This window comes from Desmodus rotundus, chromosome 2 (assembly GCF_022682495.2).
Source record: "Desmodus rotundus isolate HL8 chromosome 2, HLdesRot8A.1, whole genome shotgun sequence".
Taxonomy (NCBI): Eukaryota; Metazoa; Chordata; class Mammalia; order Chiroptera; family Phyllostomidae; genus Desmodus; species Desmodus rotundus.
In genome coordinates this window covers 9,881,057-9,904,479 of record NC_071388.1, presented here as the reverse complement: position 1 = coordinate 9,904,479, position 23,423 = coordinate 9,881,057, and the positions used below count along the sequence as shown (strand labels likewise).

At 50.1% G+C, this 23,423-nt stretch overlaps 1 protein-coding gene across 1 annotated transcript; it reads left to right on the top strand.

The window, feature by feature from the left end:
* Positions 1-840: 840 nt before the first annotated feature.
* Positions 841-23,423, top strand: PTTG1IP (PTTG1 interacting protein). The gene is made up of 6 exons (XM_024562309.2): positions 841-1,025; positions 8,299-8,351; positions 13,223-13,331; positions 16,992-17,166; positions 18,157-18,203; positions 21,456-23,423. The coding sequence occupies exons 1-6, from the start codon at positions 911-913 to the stop codon at positions 21,500-21,502; spliced, it is 546 nt and encodes a 181-aa protein (XP_024418077.2). The 5' UTR covers positions 841-910; the 3' UTR covers positions 21,503-23,423.

Sequence of the window (23,423 nt, the reverse complement as noted above, 5' to 3'; positions counted from 1 at the left end):
AGGTGGGAGAAAGCTAGGTGGGGAAATCTCTATGATTGGAATTACAGGATAGGTAACAAGATCACGGGCTCCCTTGGGAGTGAGTGCTCAGCATCTGAGGGGTCTGAAAAGAGAATTGCTCTGGCGTTTCAACAGTTAACCCAGATGCACAAGGACAGTGAACAAGGCTTGCTTAAAGCACGGATAAGCTTTTACTAAAGAAGTTATATGCCTGGGGAGTGACTCCCCACCTTGACCTTGAATTAGAGATTTGCGATCAGTTCATCCTGTGAGAGGTTACTTTCCATCACTGATTTAATGTAGAGCCCCTTTTTCCCTCCCGGCGGCGGGGTGGGGGTGGTGTTTGGGGAAGGGATGGTGGTGTTTGGGGAAGGGATGGTGGTGTGTGGATAAACAACCAGAGATCAGGATGCCTAAAGCAGGCTCTGGAGAACTTGGGGGTTGGCGATGAATGGCCAGCGAGTGCGTCAGGGAACAGGGGTCCATGGGACATACAGGGGATGTGTCTTCCAGGCGGGGTCGGACGACTATTTGCTCTGCGTGGCCCGCAGGACCAACCTAGGAGGGCTGAGGCACAGTTAGTCCCTAGGGCCACCTTCCAGAGCCTCTACACCATTTTAGAGTCAAAGCGACAGCGCACCACTCACAGCCGCACAGGCTAATTATAAGGAAGCGACCCTGGAACAGCCCTCGCAGTTCAGCTGCTCCCACGCACGGATCCCCGCCCACGTCGTGCAAGGAGGCGGGGAGCTGGATTCACAAGGGAGGGCCTGAGGGCAAGGGGCGGGGCAAGCTGGCGCCCGCGGCTGCGCACTCGTCCGGTGCCGCCCGCCCCGCCCACTTCCGGCGGGAGGCTTTTTCCAACACAGGCTTCCTGGCTGGAGGACCGATCAGCTAGGCCACTGGCACTATGGGGTCCGGCTGGATTTGCTGGCAGAACTTGCGCTGGGGGCTGCCTTTTGGCTGCGCCACGCTGCTCCTGCTGCTCCTCCCGACGGCCGCGGGGCAGAAGTCTCCCGGAGTGGGTGAGGACGGCGGAGGGGGCTGAAGTCCTGAGGTGGGAGGGGGCGTGGGGTTTGGAGGTCCGGCGGGGAGACCTAGGGGGCGCGGGGTCACAGCTACGTGGGGTCGCCCGCCCACTACCCGTCCCGCGGTCTGAGGAGGTGGAAGACTGGGGCCACTCGAGTGTCCGGTCCCGCGGGTCTAACCGCTGCCGGAGCATCTGGAGGTAGCAGGCCGTCCCTTTGTCTTGGTTCAGCTGATGCTGCTGCCGCCCCGCGCGGCTGTGCCTGGTGGTCCCGGTCCGAGGCCCGCGCGATTCCGCTAAGTCTGCAGGCTCGGCCTGTCTCAGCCACTGTCGTCTCGCTGAGTTTCACCACGACCCTCGATCCTCTCGGAAACAGCTCTTGGGTTTAGATTCGGAGTCGGAATTACATTATTAGAACTGAAGAACCTGCTCGAGTTCCACAGCTGGTCGTGACTGGTGTCTCAGTGTCAAATCATTGAGGGTTGGGAGGGCTGGGGCTGGTGTCACGGGCACTGCACCTCTGAGGGGGTTACTCGGAGTTATTCGGTCCTTAGGTTGAGGCAGGAATGCACAGAGCCACAGCGTCTGCCACTTTGAAGCAAGCTGATTGCCTTCTACACTCCGGAACAGGCTACTACACTTGTGGGCCTTCTGCATTGGCTTATCCCACTTGTTATTAACCACCTGTGTTGCCGGGTTGGGACCGCGGTGGTGGCCCAGAGTTCCTCTCTATCCTTAAGAAGCTGGGTTTCTGGGGAGACTGACCAAGAAACAAGTTGTTAGAGTGCTGGGTGGGAGGGAGGGTAGGTGAGGGGAGCCATAGTGGAGGAGATTGCATGACTTGAGGGCCAAAGAGTTGCAGAAATGAGTACTGTTTGCTGGAGGGTGGCGATAACCCCTGCTGCAAAATGGGGAAGGGTTTGAGCTGAGACTGGTGTCTTAATCTGTTTCAGAAATGTTTCAAGCTGGCTGCTCTGCTGTGTGTGGAGTACCCATGTGACCACTAGTTGTGGGAAATAGAAGTCCCAGCTTGAGCCAGAAGAGAGCAAATTGACACTCCTCTGCTTGTTAGTTTTGGGGCAGGCCTCTTAGTCTCTGTTTCAAGACCTTTACAAGTAGAATTAACCTGGGCCTAGCTGAGGGGCTAGAATTTTTCTCAACTCATGTTAGCCCAGGCTTTGTCAAAGTCTGTTTGGTACAGCAAACACCTTTTCTTTTTGTGACCGTGTTGCATGTTTATTGCAGTGAGTTTCTTCTAATCCACTTCCTCATGTGATTCTGTGTGTGTATTCGTGACATTTGTTAACGAAGCAGTCCAGGGCACTGTAGAGGGAACTTTTGGTCTCAGTTATATTCTCAGCTGACATGGGGAATGAGAACTTTTTAGCAAACAGAATGGATATCTGCCAAAAGAATCTGACTGTACAAGAATCAGTGGCCGAGGTGGTGTGTCAGGAAATGCCCTGAAGTGTTTGGGAATGAAACTAGGACTGTCATTATAGTATTTTGAATAAAAAATAACTCCTTCTCAAGCCACATGGCATGCACTGACTGTCAGTCCACTGGGAAGCTGCTCTCATTTGCCTTAGCTCATAGTAATCCCACTTTTTGTCTCCTGGGTATGCCCCCTGTCTTGGGTCGGTGGTGGGCGAACTGTTGTTTTTCTTGCCAGCGACACCTTCAAATGGACAGGAGGAAAGGTGTCCCGTTGTTCAGGTGTTCACTACCCAGGTGCCCCTGGGGTCTGCACTCACTTTAAGTGGAGAGGGGGCAGTGTTAGAGCACTGAGGTCCCCCGCTTCCCATGGAGTACTTCCTTAGTGTGAGGTTTTCACTGCTTGTCATACTGTAGGAATGTGAATACATTATTTAAAACACTGTGTCTTCCTTGTAAGGATGTTAGTCAGTGTTCCCCAGAGAAGCAGAAGAGAATTATTATGAGGGATCAGCTCACGTGCTAATGGAGGCTCAGAAGCCCTATGATCTGCTTCAGGCCCGGGAGACCTGGTGGTGTGGCTCCAGTCCCAATCAGAGGGCTGAGAACCAGGCGGCTGCTGGTGTGAGTTGCAGCCTGGTCTGAAGGCCCAGGAATCAGGAGCACTGATGTCTCAGGGCAGGGGAAGAGAGAAGTCCCAGCTTGAGCCAGAAGAGAGCAAACTCACACTCCTCTGCTTGTTAGTTTTGGGCCCATCAATAGACTGTGTGGGGGTGGGCACCTGCTTTCCCCACAATTGATTCAGATGCTAATCTGAAACACCCTCACATGTCACCCAGAGGTAGGTTTCACCAGCCTCTGAGTGTCCTTCAGCCCAGTCAAGGTGATCAATAAAATTAAGCCTCCCAGATGTGTGAATTTTAAGCAGATATCACACCCATCCAAAACCAACAATTTCTACAATCTTTTTTTGTGTGCTTTGCTGGAAGGGAGACGTGAGGAGCACACCAGGCAGTGAAGATCTTAAGAGCAGTTTCGTCCCATTGAAGGAACCTTCCTGTGCCCTGGGACCTCACTTGTATCGGGCATGGGGTCAGACTCCATCCCAGAGTTTCATCTGTACCTCTGGGGGAGAAAGGGCCTCAGGCTGGTGTCCTAAATGGAGGGGTCCAAAGGAGCTTGGTGGGGCCACCCACCTGCTCCTGATAGTGGGAGCTGGATTTGCAGGGGTCTGCAGCCCTCCTTCCCATTTCCCACCAAGAACTGGGGCCTTCTCAGCCGACGATGGAGGGGTTCCTGGACATGTACACATGTCCGTGTTTTTATGTACCTCTATAGTCTTCTTTCTATGGACTAGGAAGACGGGTAGGGCTTCTTTTTTTTAATCCTCTCTGGAGGACATGTTTATTTATCTTAGAGAGGGAGGGAGGGAGGAGGAGGAGAGAGAGAAAGAAACATCAACTGGTTTCCTCCTGCATGCGCCTTTACAGGGGATCAAACCTGCAACTTAGGAATGTGCCCTGAGTGGGAATCGAACCTGCAGCCTTTGGTACATGGAACAACAGTCAACCAACTGAGCTACCCGGCCAGGGCGACCAGGGCTTTTTTGTCTAAGTGAATTTTCCGCCCTCATTTCTCCTGTGAAATGGACGTTGTAGGCTCTGTCACGTGCAGTGTGGGCAAAATGCTTGAATAAGGGGCTTGTTTCACTGCCCGGGGGCACAGCAGCGGTAGCCCTTTGGCCTGTTGTGTGACCCAGGGCTGTAAACAATACACTTAATTTGCTTTCTCATTTGAAAAATAACGTACCTCTTTATACAAGCTAGTGCATGTCCTTTTGTACTTCATCAGTTGCCTCACCCGACGTTTTAGGAAAGAACTCAAAAGTGGGTCATGGGTTAGTGTATGCTACAGAAGAAACCTTTTTGGGTTTTTTGTCTTTTAATTTCCAAAGTGACTGAGATGTAAAGTTTTCTAATTGTTGATAAATAGAATCTAAGTTGAAGATTTTCAGTCATCAGATTTCAGAAGTCAGGACACTCACATTCAGGAGCAGACTCAAGAAACGGGGCTTTTTCTTTTTCTTTTTTTTTTTAAACTTTCTCTGGCTCCAAGCACTCGGTTTTCTGTTCCCGTGGTGAGATGAGATGGCCTTGGTGCAGTGAGACGAGGTGACTCTTGCAGAAGGGGAAAGGATCGGGTGTTTGCAAGGGAGAGCAGAATGACGACCTTTCCCTGCTCTGAGCTTGTCTAACATGGATGTTTCTGCCTGTGTTGCAAACCTGCCCTGTCCCTGGCTGTGCTGGGGGCTCTGAAAGAGCTGGGCAGTTTCCTTGGCCTTCCCCTCCCATGCTTCTTGGTTGACTCATACTGGCCGGTAATCAGAGGCCCTGGGGCTGGACGAAGTTTATGGTATGTGCTTTGGAGCATAGTTCTTTTAGTTCACTCGAAACCAGTTATCACCGAGACTTGAAAAATGAAAATTCCGGTCCCGCATCACCCCCACTCCCTGTCGTGTCCTTTGTTGTGGGAGTTCTCAAAAAGGACTGGAGAGTGGCCGTGTTTGGCAGTATACAGGTTCCCAGTGAGCCTCCCTTGCCTAACTCTTTATTTAGAAAACTCTCAAAGCTGCGGAAAAGTTGAAGAAATAACTAGAACAATGAGCTTCTGAATCTCTTTCTGTTAGCACAGCATCTGCCACGTCTGCTTTGCCACTCCCTCTCCCTGTCTGCTTGCTTTGCGTTTAACCAGACCAGAGAGTAAGTTGTGGTGTGCACAGTCTTTTACCACTAAATTCTTCAGGATGTGTCTCCTGAAAACAAGGACATGCTTTTATGTAACAGGTATAAGGACCCAAATCTGGGCGATTACCAGGGATATGATACTTGACTGCTTGATTTGACATATGCATCCTTGTACACAGTTTACCAGTTACCCCAGTAATGTCTTAGGTTCCCCGTCCTGTCCTCTGTCCCCACCCAGGCTCACATGGTACATTTAGTTACGTTTCTTAATCTCTCCCTCTGGAGTAGCTCCTCAGTCCTCTGTTTTCAGAGCCGCTTTGTGGGAAAGACCCTCAGTTTGGTCTCCTCCGGGTTTCCTTTGACTTGATTCCGATGCATTTCGACAGGATTCAATCTCTGACTGTCCTCCCTCACCCTCTGGGGGGCACCTGCTGTTACTTTGTCCTATTACCACATTGTCACAGATTATACTGGTGATACTTTGATCACTTTCCATATGCTGTTTTCTCAAGATTAAGTGATGATTAAACTGGGGAGGTGCCACCAATGGGCACGGTGGTCTTGGTGTCCCTGTTTACTGTGATGGTTGCAAAGTAACCTTTGCAAAGATACTTCCACCTTTGCTGGTTACCTGCTCCATGTTTATTTACTTCATGTCAGTGTGAAATCATAGACTATTCAAAGGTCAGAGGCCATTGCTGTCATTCACTGGATGTTTAAAATGTCCCAGTTTGACTTAAAGTAGTTTAAAAAATAAGCTTCAACTTAAACTCAATAGCACACCACTATAGAGGCGCTGAAAAGACTACTGTTTAATAATAATTGCTGCAGAATAATATGCAAAAGAATGGGTTTTCATTTAAAATAAAATAGGATTTTATTTAGAGAAATGCAATGTAGAAGAACCAGACTGTTGAATAGAAGAACCAACTATTTTAGAGTAAGTCCCACTTAGCAAATACAGTGAATAGAAATTGTAACTTGAAGGACACATGGACAAAATCAAGGGGGAGGGAGGGGGTTCAGCTGGGGTGGGGTGGAGGGATGGGGAGAAAAGGCACACAACTGTAATTGAATAACAATACAAAATTAAAATTAAAAAAAAAAGAAATTGTAACTTGAAGCTAAAGTTCTTTCCCCTCCATTTTATTGTGAAAATCGTACAGCAAAGTTGAAAGGGTAGTTTAGTGAACACTCATATACCCAGCGCTCAGCTTTTATCCTTCACATTTTGCTGTGTTACCTCTGTCCAGGTATCTTCCCTGGGTTCTTCCGTGAAGGCATTTCAAAGTAAGTTACAGACATTATGCACTTCCCCCCAGTACTTCCCTACGCATCATTAACTAGAGTTCAACATTTGTCTTTTTTTCTTTTTTTTTTTTAAGATTTTACTTATTTATTTTTAGAGACAGGGGAAGGGAGGGCGAAAGAAAGGGAGAGAAACATCAGTTGGTTGCATCATGCACACGCCCCAATCGGGAACCAAACCTGTGACTCAGGCATGTGCCCTGACCAGGAATTGAACCTGCGATGTTTGGCTTTGGGGATAGTGCCCAACCAACTGAGCCACGCCGGTCAGGGCAAAATTTGTCTTTTCTTGAGATAAATTGTACATAGGTGAAGTGCAGGTTAGTAAGTATGCCATTGGATGAGTTTAAAGGCCTGCTAACCTAAAAACAAAAGGCTTTCAAAGTGAGAGGCAACAAGCATTTATCTGAGATCAATAAGAATAGTTATTCTGGATGCGCTTCCTCAGACAGAAGCCCACATTGTGTTCCCATTGGGAGACGGAAGCAATGGGTACGTATGAGAAAGGGAAGGGGAACAAGTACATCTAGAAGGAAGGCATTGCTGTTGGTGCAGACAACATAATATAGTGACCTTAATTCTCAGTCATGTTTTTAATTTCCAGGCCAGATGTCATAATACCTACTTTCTTTGCAGACAGTTTTTTGAGACACAAGGTTGCTCAGGCCCAGTACACAGATTATTTTCCTGTTTTAACATTCCCAAGATTTGGGAAGGAAGACGTGCAAAACAGTTCTCCTAGCGTGGCAGCTCCGGCCCCATTTTCAAGTGGCTTCGTTTAGATTATTGGTCACGAATCCATCCATGTTTTGTGTGTACAGTGTCCTACTTTTTAACGGCTGAGTAGTGTTCCATTATATGACTACCAGTTTGTCTGTCCATCCTTCTATACCTGGGCTGTTCTCAGCTTTTGTGATTTGTAAATAAAGGTGCAGTGAGCACTCCTGTACGTATGTCCTGTGGCCATGTGTTCTAATTGTTCATGAGTGAAACACCTGAGAGTGGAATTGCGGAGGCACAGGGTGGGCAGATGTATTTGTTTTATGCAGAAGTGCCAGGTCTGTTTTTTTCAAGCGGTGGAGCCACTTTGCACTTTCACCAAAACTCATGTGAGAATCCCCATTTGCTCTGCAGCTTTGCCAACATTTAGTGTTGTCAGTCTTTTTAATTTTAGCTGTATCGGTAGGTGTGAAATGGTGTATTGCCACGATTTTAAGTTGCAGTTCCTGGTGGTTAATGAGTTTGTGCAGAGCTCTTTTCAGAGTGTGCGTGTGTTTTAAGGGGTGGGGTGAGGTGAAGAGCACCTGCCTGATACATATCGGAAATGTTTCACTCACACACACATTCTTGGTGTGGGCTTTGACCCCTCCCTGGAGCAGCAGCGCTGGGAGGGTCCCGGGCACTCTCTAGAACTGCAGCCAGCTTCTCCCGTACGAACTGGGAGCTGGGGCAACTGGCCAGGGGGCCGAAGCGCTGATGTGACCTTTGCTTCCAAAGAGAGTGTCTGCTGCTGAGCCGGTGGCCTCAGCCAGCTAGTGGTCCGCGGTACCTGACCCTGTGGCTTACCTCCTGAGGGTGTGCTGAGTCTCCTTCCCCCAGAAGATCTCCATGGGTGCGACAAATGTGCTGTTTTTTGTGCCTGCAGTGGGGCTCAGCAACTATTCTCTGTGTCCCTTGGTGGCTCGGTGCCTGGAGAGGACCCCGTGTGTCACTCACTAGCACCCTCGCTGCCCTCCTGGCTGATACGCATGATTTTCGGTGATTCGATTCTTCTCTTCCCCACAGCTTGTTCCCAGAACACAAACCGGACCTGTCAAGAGTGCCTGAAAAATGTCTCTGTAAGTAGCTTGTGACCGGAAGCAGGGTCAATTTCTCTACGGGAGGGTCCTTGATGTATGTTAAGGGAGACGTGGGGTATTTTTGTGATGGATATCAAATATTATATTATTTTAGCCTTTCTCAGACATCTCAAGCTGTCCTATGAATGCTGCAGGTACCACTTGAGCATCATTTATATGCACATTTAACTCCTGAAACAGGTGTGGGGGTTTTAAAAGATGTGCACAGGCCTGTGGCTGAAAGCACGTGTGGGTGGTGGGGAAGCCTCAGGCCTCCCTGAGGTGGCGGATGGGCACTGGTGAATGGTGGTGTTCAGAATGGGGGTTGCAGGGACAGAGGAGCAGGTGGGACGAGGGCTGGGCTGAGGGCGCAGTTACCTGTCATCAGTGACCATTAACTTCTGACTGAGGCCTCATGTTGGTGTCATTGGACCTTAGAGGCCTGTTGGGGACAGGGATTATGACTCCACCTTGCAGATGGGCCCTGACTGTCCGTAGCTCACTAGTAACAAGCTACGCCTCAAAGCCAGGACGTTTTGATGTTCCTGACTACTTTAAGTCCCTGTGTGACCAAATAGGAGGATAGCTGCTCTGGAGCAGAGTCCCAAGGCTCATGGGGGTCAGCTCCGGGGGGGCTGGGATCTTGCTGTCCTGGGATCTTGCACGTGGGTGTGCTCAGTCTGCCACCAGGGAGAAGTAGAGTGACATGTGATGCTGGGGAAACTTCCCATCGTACCTGGCTCGTCACAGGGCTTGCGGGAACAACACTACTTTGTTAGGGTCCTGTTGCCGCTTCTCAGGCATTGACGCTCTGGCGGCTCCCAATCCAGAAGCCCCTTCGCTGTGAGTGTCTGGCCTTGTTTCGCCGCAGCCCTGTGTGGTCAGCGCTGAGGACTCAGGGGAAGCCAACGCAGGGTGGGGATGGCTGGGAGAGAAAACACCCTTTGTGGGGCCTTGGCCTGGGGCTCTGGAGGAGGCGCCTCTCCTCTCTGGTCGGGTCTTCGCGTGTGTTGGAAATACACAGCCTGTGTTTCTCTTTCCCTGGTAGTGGGGTTTAAAGGCACCGGATGGGTCAGGAAACATGTATCAGATGATTTCTGCTCTAAGACGTGGGCCAGGCTTTTACAAAGCATCGACACCCACGTGGCAGTGTCATGGGTTCCAGACTCGTCTTGTGGGTGATGGGACTTGCTTGCCTCTGCCAGATAACACTGGAAGGGATGACTTGTAGTCAGGACGGTGGTGCAGGTAAACGCGGTGCTCGCCCCCTCTCGCAACCACATCAGAATTACGACTACAATGCAGAACAGCCATCATTCAGAACCACTTGAAATCTAGCTGAATGGAAGTCCTACGACTGGGGAATGAAAGAGAAAGCCACACTGAGACCGCAAGGACAAATAGAGAAGTGGACTGGGCTGGCCCAACACCCACATGTGGTGGATAAAAGTCAGGAGAGATATATCAGCTGCAGAGATCCTCCCTGAGTAGTGAGGGGTCCCAGCCCTATACCAGGCCCCCCAGCCCAAGGTTCCAGTCCCAGGAAGAGAAGTCCCCATAACTTCTGGCTGTAAAAATGGCTGGGGATTGAGGCCCAGTGAGACAGAGAGCTTCTGGAATCCCGGGCAGTTCCTCTTAAAGGGCCTGTGCACAGACTTACTTGGACTCACTCCCTCTGAGCTCCGTTACAGGGGCAGCAGCTCAAAATGCACCAGAGACATATGGGGAGTCTGATATCAGGACAAGAACTTGAAGGGCACAGCTTTCTCCCAGACAGAAGTGCTGGCAGAGGTCATTGTTCCTTCACGAGCCCTCCCCCACAACAGAACTGGCAGGTTGGCGCCACGTTTGAGACTCCATCCACCTGGCTCACACTATTTGCCCTGCTCTGGTTATTCCCTGAGACCCCCACCTCACTCAAATTTCAGGCCCACCCAGGCTGTTTCCAGACAAAGAAATGTGTCCCAAATGAAAGAAGAGAACAAAATTTCAGAAAAAGAACTGAACAGAATGGAGATAAGCATTCTGTTGGAGTAGGTGCCACAGCAGGAGACAAGCAATTTACCAGATGCAGAGTTCAAAACATTGGTTATAGGGATGCTCAGTGAACTCAGAGGAAGAGTAGAACTTAGAAATTCAACAAAGATACAGGAAACAAAAATAAAATAGAAAACATACAAGAGAATCAATCAGAAATGAAGAAGACAATAACAAAGGAAGGATACATTAAAGGGAATCAACAGAACAGATGAAGTAGAGGAACAAGTCAGCAGTTTGGAAGATAAGGAAGTAGAAAACGCCCAGTGAGAACAGCAAAAAGAGAAGAATCTAAAAAAATGAGAATATTGTAAGGAGCTTCTGGGACAACTTCAAGCGTACCAGCATATGCGTCATGGGGGTACTGAAAGGAGAAGAGCGAGCAAGAAATGGAAAACCTATTTGACAAAATGATGACAGAAAACTTCCTTAACTTGGCGGAGGAAATAGACATACAAGTCCAGGAAGCACAGAGTCCCAAACACCCAAAGGGGCCACACCAGGACACATCATAATTAAAATGCCAAAGGCTAAAGGCAAAAGAGAATCTTAAAAGCAGCAACAGAAAAGCAGTTACAAATCTATGGGGGAGTTCCCATAAGACTGTCAGCTGATTTCTCAACAGAAATGTTGCAGGCAAGAGGAAGTGGCAAGAAATATACAAAGTCATGAAAAGCAGGAACCTACAGCCAAAATTCCTCTACCCAGCAAACCTATCATCAGGAATCAAAGGACAGATGAAGAACTTCCCAGACAAGAAAAAGCTGAAGGAGTTCATCACCACCAAACCAGTATTCTATGAAATGTTAAAGGAGCTTCTTTAAGAAAAGAAGGGGGGAAAAAAGATCATACAAACAACAAAATGGCAATAAGTACAATTTCTATCAAAAATTGAATCTAAAAACCAAAATTGAACAAGCAGGACAGAAACAGACTCATACCGACAGTGTTTTGATGGTTGCCAGATGGGAGGGTGTTGGAGTGATGGGTGAGAAAGGTGAGGATTGAAAAGCACAAATGGGTTGTTACAGGATAGTTACGGGGATGCAAAGTACAGCGCAGGGAAACAGTCAATATCCTCATCACTGTGTGTGGTGTCAGGTGGTGCAAGATTTAGCGGATGGTCACTTAGTTGTGCAATGTCTGATCACTGTAGTGCACACCTGAAACTAATAGAATAATGTATGTCAACTGTAATAGAAAAGTAAAATTATTGAAAAAGTAAAAAGATAAACTGGAAAGGAGCCAGTACTGCGGTTTCGGGTCTCAGCATCGACAACACTGAACTGGATGGGGTGGCTCTTGTCCTCAGGGTGGCATTTTCTTGGTGGTGCCTTTTTCTTTTTTTTTAGAGTCTGGGGTTTTTCTGTTGGAAGTCATTTCAGCCATAAAAATGGCTCAGGGTCTACCGGCTTTGCATTTCCCCAGTACCTTTGTAGGAGTGTCCTGTTTAACCCTCGCCTCTCTGGGAAGGAGGCTGGGGAGGTGCAGGTGAGGGATGGGTTCAGGTCACAGTGGGATGGGCACTTCATCTGAATTCCGACCCCCACTCTGAACCCGGGCAGATCGGCGCTGCAGCGTGTACACGGGCGTGTGGGTGAAAGCAGGGGTCCGTCTGGGAGCGCGCAGAAGTTTCAGAAAGGATGTGCAGTGCCTGGGAGGCCTGACGGGAGCCTGCGCAGGTTGGAAGGGGGGCTGAGGGCACTCTGTTGGGGTCTCTTGAATGGTTTGCCATGGCACACTCCTCCATTAATCTAACGGAAACCACCACTGCCACTCCTTACGGCTCTCAGTAAAACCATCATGTAAAAATGGAAAATTAGACATTTATAACTTAAACTATTTGAAAAAGGAAGATTTACCAAAAATTGTTAAGCCAGAACAAAACACTAAAATGCAAAGATATCCTCAAACAGTCGAAATAAAAAGGGTTTCCTGCTGTTTATTAAGTATGCTCAACCGTTTTAAACACAACACACTACAGTGAGTGTTATGTGAAGAGGCCTGGGGAAGCCCAGGCTTTGTTTTAATATTTTTTTAATAGCTGTTCACCCTAACCTAGGACAAAAAATAGTACCATGACTTTCTATCCTATTAAAAACTCAAAGGAAAAAAAAAAACTCCATAAAACTATTACCTTTAAGATCTAAAGTAAGCCAAGTCACCCTTCCCTTGTTGCAGGCGGCCATGGGCTCCCCAACACCCTGGTGTGAAGGCGCTGTCCCTGCCCCAGACCCTCTCCCCTGACACTGTTGGGGGCTCAGGAGCTTCTGAGAGGTTCCAGCTCTGAGGTTCTGGCAGGTGCCTTTGAGCCCCGGTTGCGGCCTCCTTAAGAGGGCCGGAGGTAGGGTCTTAGCACAGTGGTGACCGTGGTCACAGGAGATCACTAACAAATACTTAATGAGCTCCTGCAGATGGGCCGAGAGATCGGCAACCTGAATGTATCAGGAGGCGATGCCACAGCAGGGAAGGAGGTAAGGGGAGAGGCAGGGGATGTTTTGAGTAGGTTGCTCAGGGTAGGCCTCAGGAGGAGATTAGGGAGCTACATGTCTCTTGGGAGGGATGTTCCAGGCAGGAGCAGGCCATGCAAAGGCCCTGGGCGGAGAGCTGCCTGGCATCTCTCAGGCTGCATGGCCTTTCAGGGTGCCTAATGGAAGAGGTTTAGTAACGTGGTTCTTGGTGGGAAGTTGAGCTGCTGTGTTGGGGTGGGGGTCAAGGCCATTATCATCCCCCAAGGGTGAGCGGATGGAGGTGGTTGATGGTTTAGGGGATCGAGTCCTGGGCAGTCTGGTGTTGGTCTGGAATTTCTAACGTCTAATGTTTCTCTCTCTCAGTGTCTTTGGTGCAACACTGACAACACATGCCTGGACTACCCGGTGACAAAAATCTTGCCACCTGCATCTCTTTGTAAGCTGAGCTCTGCACGTTGGGGCGTTTGCTGGGGTAAGTGGTCACTTCATTGGCTTCTTGCAAAATCAGTTCAGGTTTGAAAATTCTGGTTGTACTCATAACATAAGCTGCCAGAAAACAAACTGCAGTGGCTCTTGGATGCTCCCAGCGGGGAACTGGGGAGCCAGCGAGAGCGCGTGGTGTCCCACAAAGCAGCCATGGGGTCCTTGGGGATCTGGAGATGCACCTTCAGGCTGCAGCCTTGGCTGTGCACTGGGTCTCCACACCCTTGGGCGGGTGGTGAATTGAGAGCTGTGTCTTGGGTGGCTCGTGTCTAGGTGGTGTTGGTGTGCCGCCTAGACATCCGCGGTTCCTGAAGGGACTCCGACTTTGCCAGCAAGGAGCCCCTGCTCAGCGTGGCGTGGGCTTGCCTTTTCTCACGCGTCCCTTTGTCTGCATGTGGTTGCTACAGGTGCTCTTCCGTCGGAAATTAGCCCTTGTGAGATTGAAATTGTTTTCTAGTTTGCCTTTTAAGTTAGTTTGTGGTGTGTGTTGCTACATGGAACTCATTTTTAGTGTAGTTGGGTTTATTAACCCTTTCTTTTACGGCCTCAGATCTGGGGTGGTACAGGGCCGCCTTCGAAACCTGAAGGAAGGAACCATGGTTTCCTTAGGGCACTTCGATGCTTCACTTTGTATGTCTGTAGCTTATTTCTTGTTTACCTGTCAGTTTTCTAACTGATTCCTGTCTTAGAATCAGCTATTTCCATTGGCTTCCCTGGGAAATAGTTGTGGTGTCGAGGCCCCGGGGAATCCAGGAGAGCGTGTGTGTGTGTGTGTGTGTGTGTGTGTTTGCAGGGTGCCTACTGTGTGCGAATGCACATGTATGTGCCTGTGCCCATGTGCACACCCGTCACGTCCACCCCACCGGCCATTCTCTCTGCTGTCCTCATACCAGAAAGGCTTCACTGGGCCTCACTGCCCTCCGCTCCTGCATTGTTGGCTGTCTCCTGCGTGGACCCTGTTCTTGCCCATTGTTTCACAAAGCCCGCTCCTGGACCAGGGGACCCTGGGCGTGCTGAACAAGAGCTGTTTAAGCTGAAGATATCTTCAAACGGGGTGCAAACGTGTTAAGTCTCCCTGTCTCCCTCTGCAGACCACAGTTGGCAACAAAACACACATGTGTACACACATACATCTATTCAGTGAATTTTTACGGAAGTACACAGGTGAGTCCCTGCTCAGGAGAACACACGGACCATTTCCAGCACTCATAGAGGGTGCTGTCAGGACCCCATGGGTGACTCTGGGACGCACTTGCCATCGGCATAGGTTAGTGCCGCCTGTCCCAGGGTTTCACGTAAAGGCAACCCTGTCCTGCCTTCTCTGCCCTCATTCAGCAGGGCGTGAGTCTGAGGCCTTCCTCGTGTGCTGAGTGTCCCCGTTTGTCTGTGACTGGGCAGCGTGCCCAGGTGTTCCTCCACTCTGCTGTGAAGGACGTTCGGGCTACGTCCACAGTGCTGCTGTGGACGGGCTTGTGTTGGAGGGGCCAGTGCTCTGCACAGGGCACTTACATAGGCGTGGAATTGCTGCCTCACCGCATGCACTGTGCTCGGCCATAGTAGGTCTGCAAGCATTTTTGCAGAGTGCTGTACCAGCTCATGCTCCTCTAAACAGCGTGGGACTTCCAGTTGTCCCACGTCCCCGCCAGCACTTGGGCACTCGGCCATCTTCCTCGTAGTCCGTCTGGTGGGTGCGATTGGTGCCTTGCGGTGGTTTCAGGGCGCATTTCTCTGAAGGGTGGTGAGCTCCTTTGCAGGTGGTGTGCAGCTTTGATAATTCTCTGGTGAAGTGGGAGCCCCTCCCTAGGGCCTGTGGGGATAGTCCCACATGACACCTGGCACTGGACAGACGAGATCCACAGCAGTTTAGTCATCCCCGTAGTCACTGCCCTGGGGGAGGGAGGGGACCTGGGAATGAGCTGGAGGCGGTGGGAGGAGGCTTTGCAGTCGCCAGAGGGCGTGGTGCCCGGTCCCACCGAAGAGGTGAGGCTTGGGCGACTCAGAGGGCCGACAGGAAATGGCACCTGTCACTGAGGTATGAGTGGAGCTGCGCCTGCTTCCCACAGCGAGGAGGACGGTTGTCTGGCCAGGGCCTAACCTGTGGGGGGGGGCGGCGGCGGGGGGCTGATGGGGGCCTCACGCCATAGGCTCTCGTTAGTCTCACAGTTTGGAAGCCTCTCGTCTGGTTGAGGCAAAATTGTTTTGGGACTTTAATCGTAACGACCTTAAAAATATATGTTTGCTTGGAGAAAAATGAGGTCTTTGTCCGTTTGAGCCTCTGTTCAGAAGCAAGGGTCCCCCCTCCGGGCTGCCCCTCACTCCTTCAGCGGGGTGTCGTAGGTTTGCTGTGCTCGGCTAATGGGGGAAGGGGCTCAAAGTGTGCTTCCTGTCACGGCGGGATACCTGCTTTTATTTTACAGCTCGGTGGGTGCTGGTCAGGAAAGCTCTTCGTGGGTAGATATATCTTGGAGCCAGCTATCTTACTGATCTCGTGGGTTTTTAGGGTTGATTGTCACAGAGTTCTTGAGTCTAAAATGACATCATCCGCTAGTGAAGGTGTCCTTTCTGATAGTACCAATTACTGCTACTTCTTGCGGCTCTGGTGCTTCCAGAGCAGGTCAAAGAAGGAGAAATCATGTGCTTAGAGCTCAGAAGGATTTGGTCAGATGTCACACCTCTTCCCAATTGTAAAATGGTTGCGTAGACCACGCGCTGGCAGCCAGTCCGAATGTGTCACAGGTCCACACAGGCACGCAGCAGGGGGTTGAGGGGCACAGAGCGCTTGCCTCCCTGTCCCCAAGGCAGACCCTCACCTTCTAAGCCAGACCCCAACCACAACCAAGAAACCAGCGAGGTTAGAGATCATCAGCTCTGTGCGGTGGGTGATTCCGCCTCCTTTTCGGGAAAGAAAGGGTGCTGCTCTGCGGTGTGCGCCGCACGGGGCCTGCTGCGGGCCGAGCGGCTGTTCAGGCCTCTTCTGTGGCCGTTTTAACCGGATGATTCAAAAACACATTCACAAAAGAAGTACTGATACCAGAGCTCAGCTGGAGTAGAAAAACAGTGGCTGGTTTTACTTATAAATCCTTAAGAGAAGGTAAGAGATTGTAAAACTTGTCGTTAAGTTTGTCTTTGTCTCAGAAGTTTGGTCTGGACAGAAAGTTACCAGCTCATTTGACGCTGTTTAGGCAGCTGCTTCCAAACCCCTGGGGAAGACCACTTGTCCCCCTGCTTGCTGTGGTCAGAGGTTAGTTTCTGTGAGAAATAAATGTAATGCTCTTGACTTTGACTTAAATAATCAAACAAGACGCATGAGGCTTAAATTTTGTTTCTGTGAGTTCTGCGAAATTAAGACTTCAGTGTTGCAGGAGAGTCCACATACACAGCCGAGTATTCCCTTTCTGGTTTTGTTAACTTTCCTTGGGCTTGAAACCTCTTTTCAGGATCTGGTGGTGGGAAAAGCAAAGCTACCCCGAAGTGTGGGTCCACTGGTTAATGGAGGGTTGTTGGATGGCACTGCCATGCGCTGAGATGGGCCTGCTCCGCAGGTGCGGGCTTCACTCCGACGCAGCTCACCACTGCCCGGGAGCGCGTGCCGTTCCCTGCTGGCTTTCCTGCTCCAAGCAGCTCTGACTCGGCCCCTTTGTACTTGCAGTGAACTTTGAGGCGCTGATTATCGCCATGTCAGTGATTGGGGGCCTCATTCTCCTGGCGGTCGCCATGTGCTGCTGCTACTGCTGCTGCGGGAAGAAGAAGAGCCGGAAGCCAGACAAAAGCGAGGAGAAGGCCATGAGGGAGCAGGAAGAGAGGAGGATACGGCAGGAAGAAAGGTGAGGCCACAGACTCATTCCCGCTGGGGAGAAGGTCCCTCCCAGGGGACTCAGACATTGATAAGTCCTGAGTCTTCTCCATTCTTTAAACTATGAATGTGAGAGCATCTGTGGGCTTTTCTAAGTTGCAGTAGAAAGGGTAAGAGGCTGTTATGCAGGGACCTCACCAGGGGCCACGGCCCTTGTTGTCGCAGACCTGCCACTTCTTGTCTGTTTTCTCCAGTCCATGACATCAGGGTAGCTGGGTGGCAGAACCTTCCTGCTTATGTCTTGGCGGTGGGTTCTCAGTGTTGCAGGGGCAGGAGCCTTTGAAGGTAGTTTCTCCAGCCTTCATTTATGAGCAAACCAAGGCTCAGAGAGGCAGGAAAGCGTTTGGCTGGGTCTCTTGTCTGCCTGTGGCCGAACCGGGTCTGGTGCCACCAGTGCTGATAAACAGCACTTTCCTGGTTACGAAGCGTTTTGGTGGGTGTGTGATGCTGTCATAGGATGGCCCTTGGTCACTGTCTCTACCTAATGAGGGGCACGGTTGTGGCTCGGGAGGCACTGACTTGTCGGGATGGCAGCGGGTGTGGCTTAAGGCTGGACAGGTTTCCAGGTCGTCACCTTGAAGTCATGTGCCCCAGATAAAAACCAGTGTTGGCATGTTCAGAACCATCTTCAGAAACTTGCATGAGGTTTTAACCAGTCACTACATTGTCTTTACATGAGAAAATAATTTTAAAAAGCCAGTATCAGACATTTGAAAGGATTTATTGAAAGGAAGAACTGAATAACACATTACTGGAGCGGCTGCAGAAGGCTGTGCTCCGCATCACCTGGCCTGTCCCAGTGGGAGGGTCACCTGATGGCCAAGCTCGCCCCACGCTGCTCATTCTGGGAAACAAGAACAGACCACAGCTTGTCTGCCAAGGGAAATGAAAGGTGCTTCTTTTAAAATTACATCGTATTTCAGTGCTGAACAAGAGGTTTTTTTGTTTGTTTGTTTTTTAGGAGAGCAGAGATGAAGTCAAGGCATGATGAAATCAGGAAAAAATATGGTAAGAATTGAGTGAATCTCTATTTCAGTTGGTGAGAAATTGCTGCTAAGACATCTTGGTCATTGTTGATGTCCCATGAGGTGTAACTGTAGGGTCGGGGCTGTGGGTTCTTTATGGGAACTGAAAGACATCTCACCGTGGCCAGCCAGTTCAGTTGGTCAGAGTCCTCCTGATACACCAGGGCTGCGGGTTCAGTCCCTGGTCATGGCACGTACAGGAATCAGTCACTGAATGCATAAATCGGTGGGACAGCTAATCGGTGTCTCCCTCCCTCCCTCTTTCTTCCTCTATCTCAAAGCAAGAAATAAAAATGAAAAAAAAAAGATGTCTCTGCCGGGAGAAGGTTATTCCAAGTGGTGCTATTATGAACTAATTCCACTCAATGTCTTAAAAGATGAAGCTTTGGAATATTTTTATCCAACCAAACTTCCCCATGAGTGCTTGTTGGCTCATGTTGTGCGGGCCGTCTCAGTGGTCAGCTGTCGCCCCTTTCCCGTTCTGTATCTTGTTGGCCTTCGAGCGGGGCTTGCCTGCAGATCTGTAGGGGGCGAATCTCGTCTCCTCTGTGTGTTCCCCCCACCCCGGGTTCACCCTGACTTCCGCAGGTTGAGCTGCGTTCCTTCTTTTAAGGAGTCAGACAAAACTGAGGCCATGTGATCCTTTTCCTCCTTCCTGGGTGTGTTGTTCTGGTTTGGTTTTGTTTGGAGATATTTGGGGGGAAGGGTCTGGGACTTTTCTCTTCAGTGTTTGAGAACATTAGGTCTGCTCTTAATGGGTTTATGTGGTTCACACCCGCGGACAACAGAGCATTAATGCCCCTGCTCACTGACGGCCCAGCCTTGTTGGAAGTGATGGGCGTGGGCTTGCTTGGCCAATCCTGAGGCAAGGCCCTCTCTGAAGATAGCGTGAGGCCTCAAGCTGTGAGCCACTGTACCTCCCTTGACCTTGTGACCTGGGGACCCTGTTAAGTGGACCAGGCAGCTGTGCTAAATCCCAAATCTGATCAGGAACACTCCAAATCTTCTCTGACTGCCTGCCCTGACCAGTGTGACTCAGCTGGTTGAAGTGTCGTTCCATAACCAAAACATTGTGGGTTCGATTCCCAGTCAGGGCACATACCTAGGTTATGGGTTCAACAATCCTGGTCCAGGAGCTTATGATCCCTGGTCTGGGCGCATACAGGAGGCAACTAATCGATGTTTCTCTCTCCCATCCTCTCTCCCTTCCTCTCTCTAAAAGCAATGAAAAATTGTCTTTGGGTGGTGATTAAAAAAAGCTCTTCTCTGACTAAAGTGCTCAGTGTGTATAAGGAAACAGTTTCAGTGGTATTTTCGGGTCCTACTCACCAAAGTAGTAAATCCTGAAGGCTCAGTCCCCTGATGGGGGCTGCTGGTACTCCGGGCTGTGCACGCTGGTTCAGGTGGCCCACTGGCCGGACGTTCTTCTCACTGCGCGGCCTCTCCTGAAGGACACAAGTGGGTGCTGTGTGCCCTGTCTTGGCGTCAGGCTGGGTTGACCCTGGTGGCCTCCAAGTGTTGGTTCTGGGCACGAGGCTGCTGCCCCTCCTCTTGCTGCCGGGTCTCCTCTGGTTGAGACAAGGCGTCCGACAGCTGGTAGAGCCTATTCTTGTGTTTTCCCACCCCTGGGCCTCCTGGGTACTGCTCCACAGGCCTTCAGAGCCACCACTCTCTCTACAGCCCCCAGCCGCCATGCTCTCCCTGCCCACAGTGTGGACGCCGAGTTGGGCCTTGTCCCACCCGGCGCAGGTGGTGACGGGCTCCTGTGTGGGCGCACTTCCTTTGTCCCGTGGCCTTAGTGTGTTGCCCACTCCCCGGGTTCCTTTGCGTGGGTGCTCCCCTGTGCCCACGGAGCGGTGGTACCGTCCTGTGGCTGGGGCAGCTTGGTTTTCCACAAAAGCGAGAGACCTTGAAAGGAGCTTTCGGGCACCTGATTAAAATGAACGTAAATAAAAAGTAAGGTGAGTGTGAGCATGTGCACACAGCAAAGCACTTTCTGTGGCCAAGTGCAGTAGCGTGTGAAACTTAGCACTTTGTGGCGCCCCTGCTCTTGGTGTGGCAGGGCTTGGTGGGCCTGGGACCAGAGCTCTGGGCTGTCACTGGAGGTGCCACTTCCTGTAACAGTGCACTGAATCGCTTCGTTTCTACTGTTTCCGTGGTGAACGTGGCCTTTAATTGTGCTGATGAAAGTAACGCGTGTGCCACTTTGTATGAAGTCCTCTGATTGTCCTGGACTTTGGAAAGCCTCCTACCTGGAATAAGGCCCAGGGGTTCCCAGTGGTGAGGGGAGGCAGCACGCGAGTGCACTCGGTTCAGTCAACACGCAAAGCATCAAGGCAGGCAAAGCCCTGGTTTGGTTTTAGAAGACTTTGATTTCCGGGTCACAGAGCAGTTGTCCTCTGCTTACCCTCTGCACTAGAACCCAGCTGCAGCTGTTTCCTTTCTGCAACACATCCCCCACTAGACCGCTTGTACTCGGCACTGAGCACGTGGTAATTCTTGACCGAATCTACACGTTGCCTACGCAGGGCCTGAGGCTCTCACCCTCCTCTGACACCAGCACCCCTGTTGCAGCCCCTGCCTCTTCCTCTGCCCCCCTTCTTATCCATGCCCCACCCTAAAAGATGCTGCAGCAAGCAAGTGTGTGGCAGTGGCTCCGGGTAATTTTGGTGTGTAATACAGGTTGTTAATGGCGGGGGTGGGGGGGGGGAGTTCCCCACATGCAGAGAGAAAATTCCTAGTCTGGGTATTCAGCACTGTAGATTTATTTTCATGGTTAAATACACATTTTGCTACAGTTATGTCATAATGCTTGACAGCTAAATGGATGGTGGTCTTATTTTTTTGTAGCCTTAGTACTAAAAGGTAACATTTATAAGGACATTTAAACTAAGGGTTTTTGTTTTTTGGGGTTTTTTTCCGTATAAGATTAGTTCAACCACTATGGGAAGAAATACTGGCTTTAAATTTCTTAACTTTGAGAGAATCAGCAAATAAGTCTTTATTTCTTTCTTAGGATCTGTTTTCCTTAAAATTACTGTTTTGGGTACATTTTATTTCAGTTTTAAAGTCACTGTACTATAACATTTAGAAAAGGTTTAGTGTAGAATTTGAGCTTGTGTAGACTCCCCATTTTCCTATTGGCCTTAGGAAATCTTCTATAAACATAATTGTGCTGCTTTCTTGAATTTTGTTTCCTGTTGGCGGGGTGTAACCAAGTCCATTTTGTCTTCAGGTTTGTTTAAAGAAGAAAACCCGTATGCCAGATTTGAAAACAACTAGAACACACTTCCTGCCCTGTCACGCATTCCCAGAGCCACTCCCGGGGACATCAAGCCACCTCCTGACCTTGATAAAGTGAGAATGGCGCAGCCGCCCCGAAGGTGGCCCTGCTCTTGTCCTGTGAGCTTCTGTACCTTTTCTGTTTCTGTATTTAGTCACCTGAGACACTAAGCCTGTGAAGGGAAGGAGGTTGCTTTTGTTTTTGTTGTTAATTTTAGGAGGAATTGTGCACATTTCACTTCTTGGTTTGTAAGCTGACTACAAACTGACAGCCCATGACACTAATGCCACCTCCTGCCTCAGCAGCAGGGGGTCTTCTTCCCACCCACCCACTAACGAGCTTCACACAGCACCCAGGGAACGTCGTCTTTACTTGTGACGTGGGAGGATCGTCCAGCCCCTCGTCATTTTCCCCTAAAGCCACAGGGGCGGGTGCGCCCGCTCCCGCGTGCCAGTTCTGGTGGCCTTCTGCACCAGGCCCTGCGCTGTGTTGGTGGCCCTACTTCCTGACTGCAGTTGCGATGGAAAGCATTGAGGACTAAACTCACTTAAATCTTTTTAAAAATCCTTTCTGGATTTTATTTCCCCATCTAAAAGGTTTCACTGTCAATGTTCAGACCACTTATTGTATGATTTTCAAATTTGTATCTTTACTGGAACATGAAGATTGTTGTCCGATGAAAGCCTGAATTGTAAGTGGAGTTTGAAGTAACTGTCCTCAGGCAGTGGGCGGGCACTGCTGTGCACCAGCACGCAGCTCGGCATGCTCTCAGCTGCCCTGCTCACTCTCCGCGGCCCCCGGACAGCAATTGAAGGTCCCGTGTGCAGTCGGTCACGTGTCCTGTGGGGCGCCCTCACAGGGTCTCCGAGGCTCTTCCTGCTGTCAGACTGTGCCAGCCCGGAGGAGGGAGGCACATGCCCTGGGCAGCCCCTCTGTGGGGCTCTGCACTGGGAAGTGGGGTGTCCGGGGCCAGCCGAGGGAATCTCCACACACTACACAGCGGCACTGGTGACTGTCCTGCTCATAAGATGGCCCTGGCCCTGAGCCACACTCCTTTGGCTCAGATGTGTCATGAGACTTTTCCTCTCAAAGTGGCTCCTCATAAAGTCACTGGTGGCCTCCAGGTGCCCTCTGGCACCATGTACGGTGGTTCCATTTCTTTCAGATCAAGAGACGTGGTTTCAGGAATAGACTGAGCGCGTGGCAGGGACAGCAGCAGACACCGAAGTGACAGTGGGAGCAGCCTTTCTTAAATCTGAACATGCTCCCCGGTGCCGGACTGCTTTGAAAGAGAAAAACATTTAGCTTCGGGAAAGTGGGCCGGCAGGCACATAAAAGAAGCCGTGCGTTCAGCATTCACACTCCTGCTGCTCTCTTACCGTCAGATAAAGTTCATGTGCGGATCAGGACGACCAAAGCTGCGCGCCAAGCCTTTACCACGGAGAGCTGTGCCAGCAATAACATTTCTACAGAACCGAGACACTAACCGTGACCAAAGTCTTTAGTCTTTATTTCTCTGACTTCTTGGGCATTTCACAGCAATTTAAAGTATTACTAAACATTCCTTAGTATTTTAATGCAGCCTTAAAACTTTGACTTAAAATTCATAGAAGAAACTTTGTAACTCACGTTAACGAACTTTGTATTTAATACAGTAGTTAGTATATACGTAAAATCACTCAGTGTAGGTTGCTGAGCTGAAAGCAGAGGTAGGGATTGTTAAATACAGTGACTAATCTTTCACGAGACATAGAGCCCTCACCAGGGTGTCTGAAAGGCTATCCCAGCCCACATGCTTTTCTCTGAAATAGTACTAAAAGCAGCTAGAAATTATAACCTCAAGAAACCATGAAGTTTGGAGTGCCTTAATTTGTAACCACTTTCTGGTAAATGATTGAATACATGCTTTTGCTGAATATA

Coding starts and splice junctions, on each gene's coding strand:
- PTTG1IP (XM_024562309.2), top strand. CDS start 911: ATGGGGTCCGGCTGGATTTGCTGGCAGAACTTGCGCTGGGGGCTGCCT. Junction 13,332..16,991: donor ACGTTGGGGCGTTTGCTGGG/GTAAGTGGTCAC, acceptor TTGTACTTGCAG/TGAACTTTGAGGCGCTGATT. Junction 18,204..21,455: donor TGAAATCAGGAAAAAATATG/GTAAGAATTGAG, acceptor TTTTGTCTTCAG/GTTTGTTTAAAGAAGAAAAC.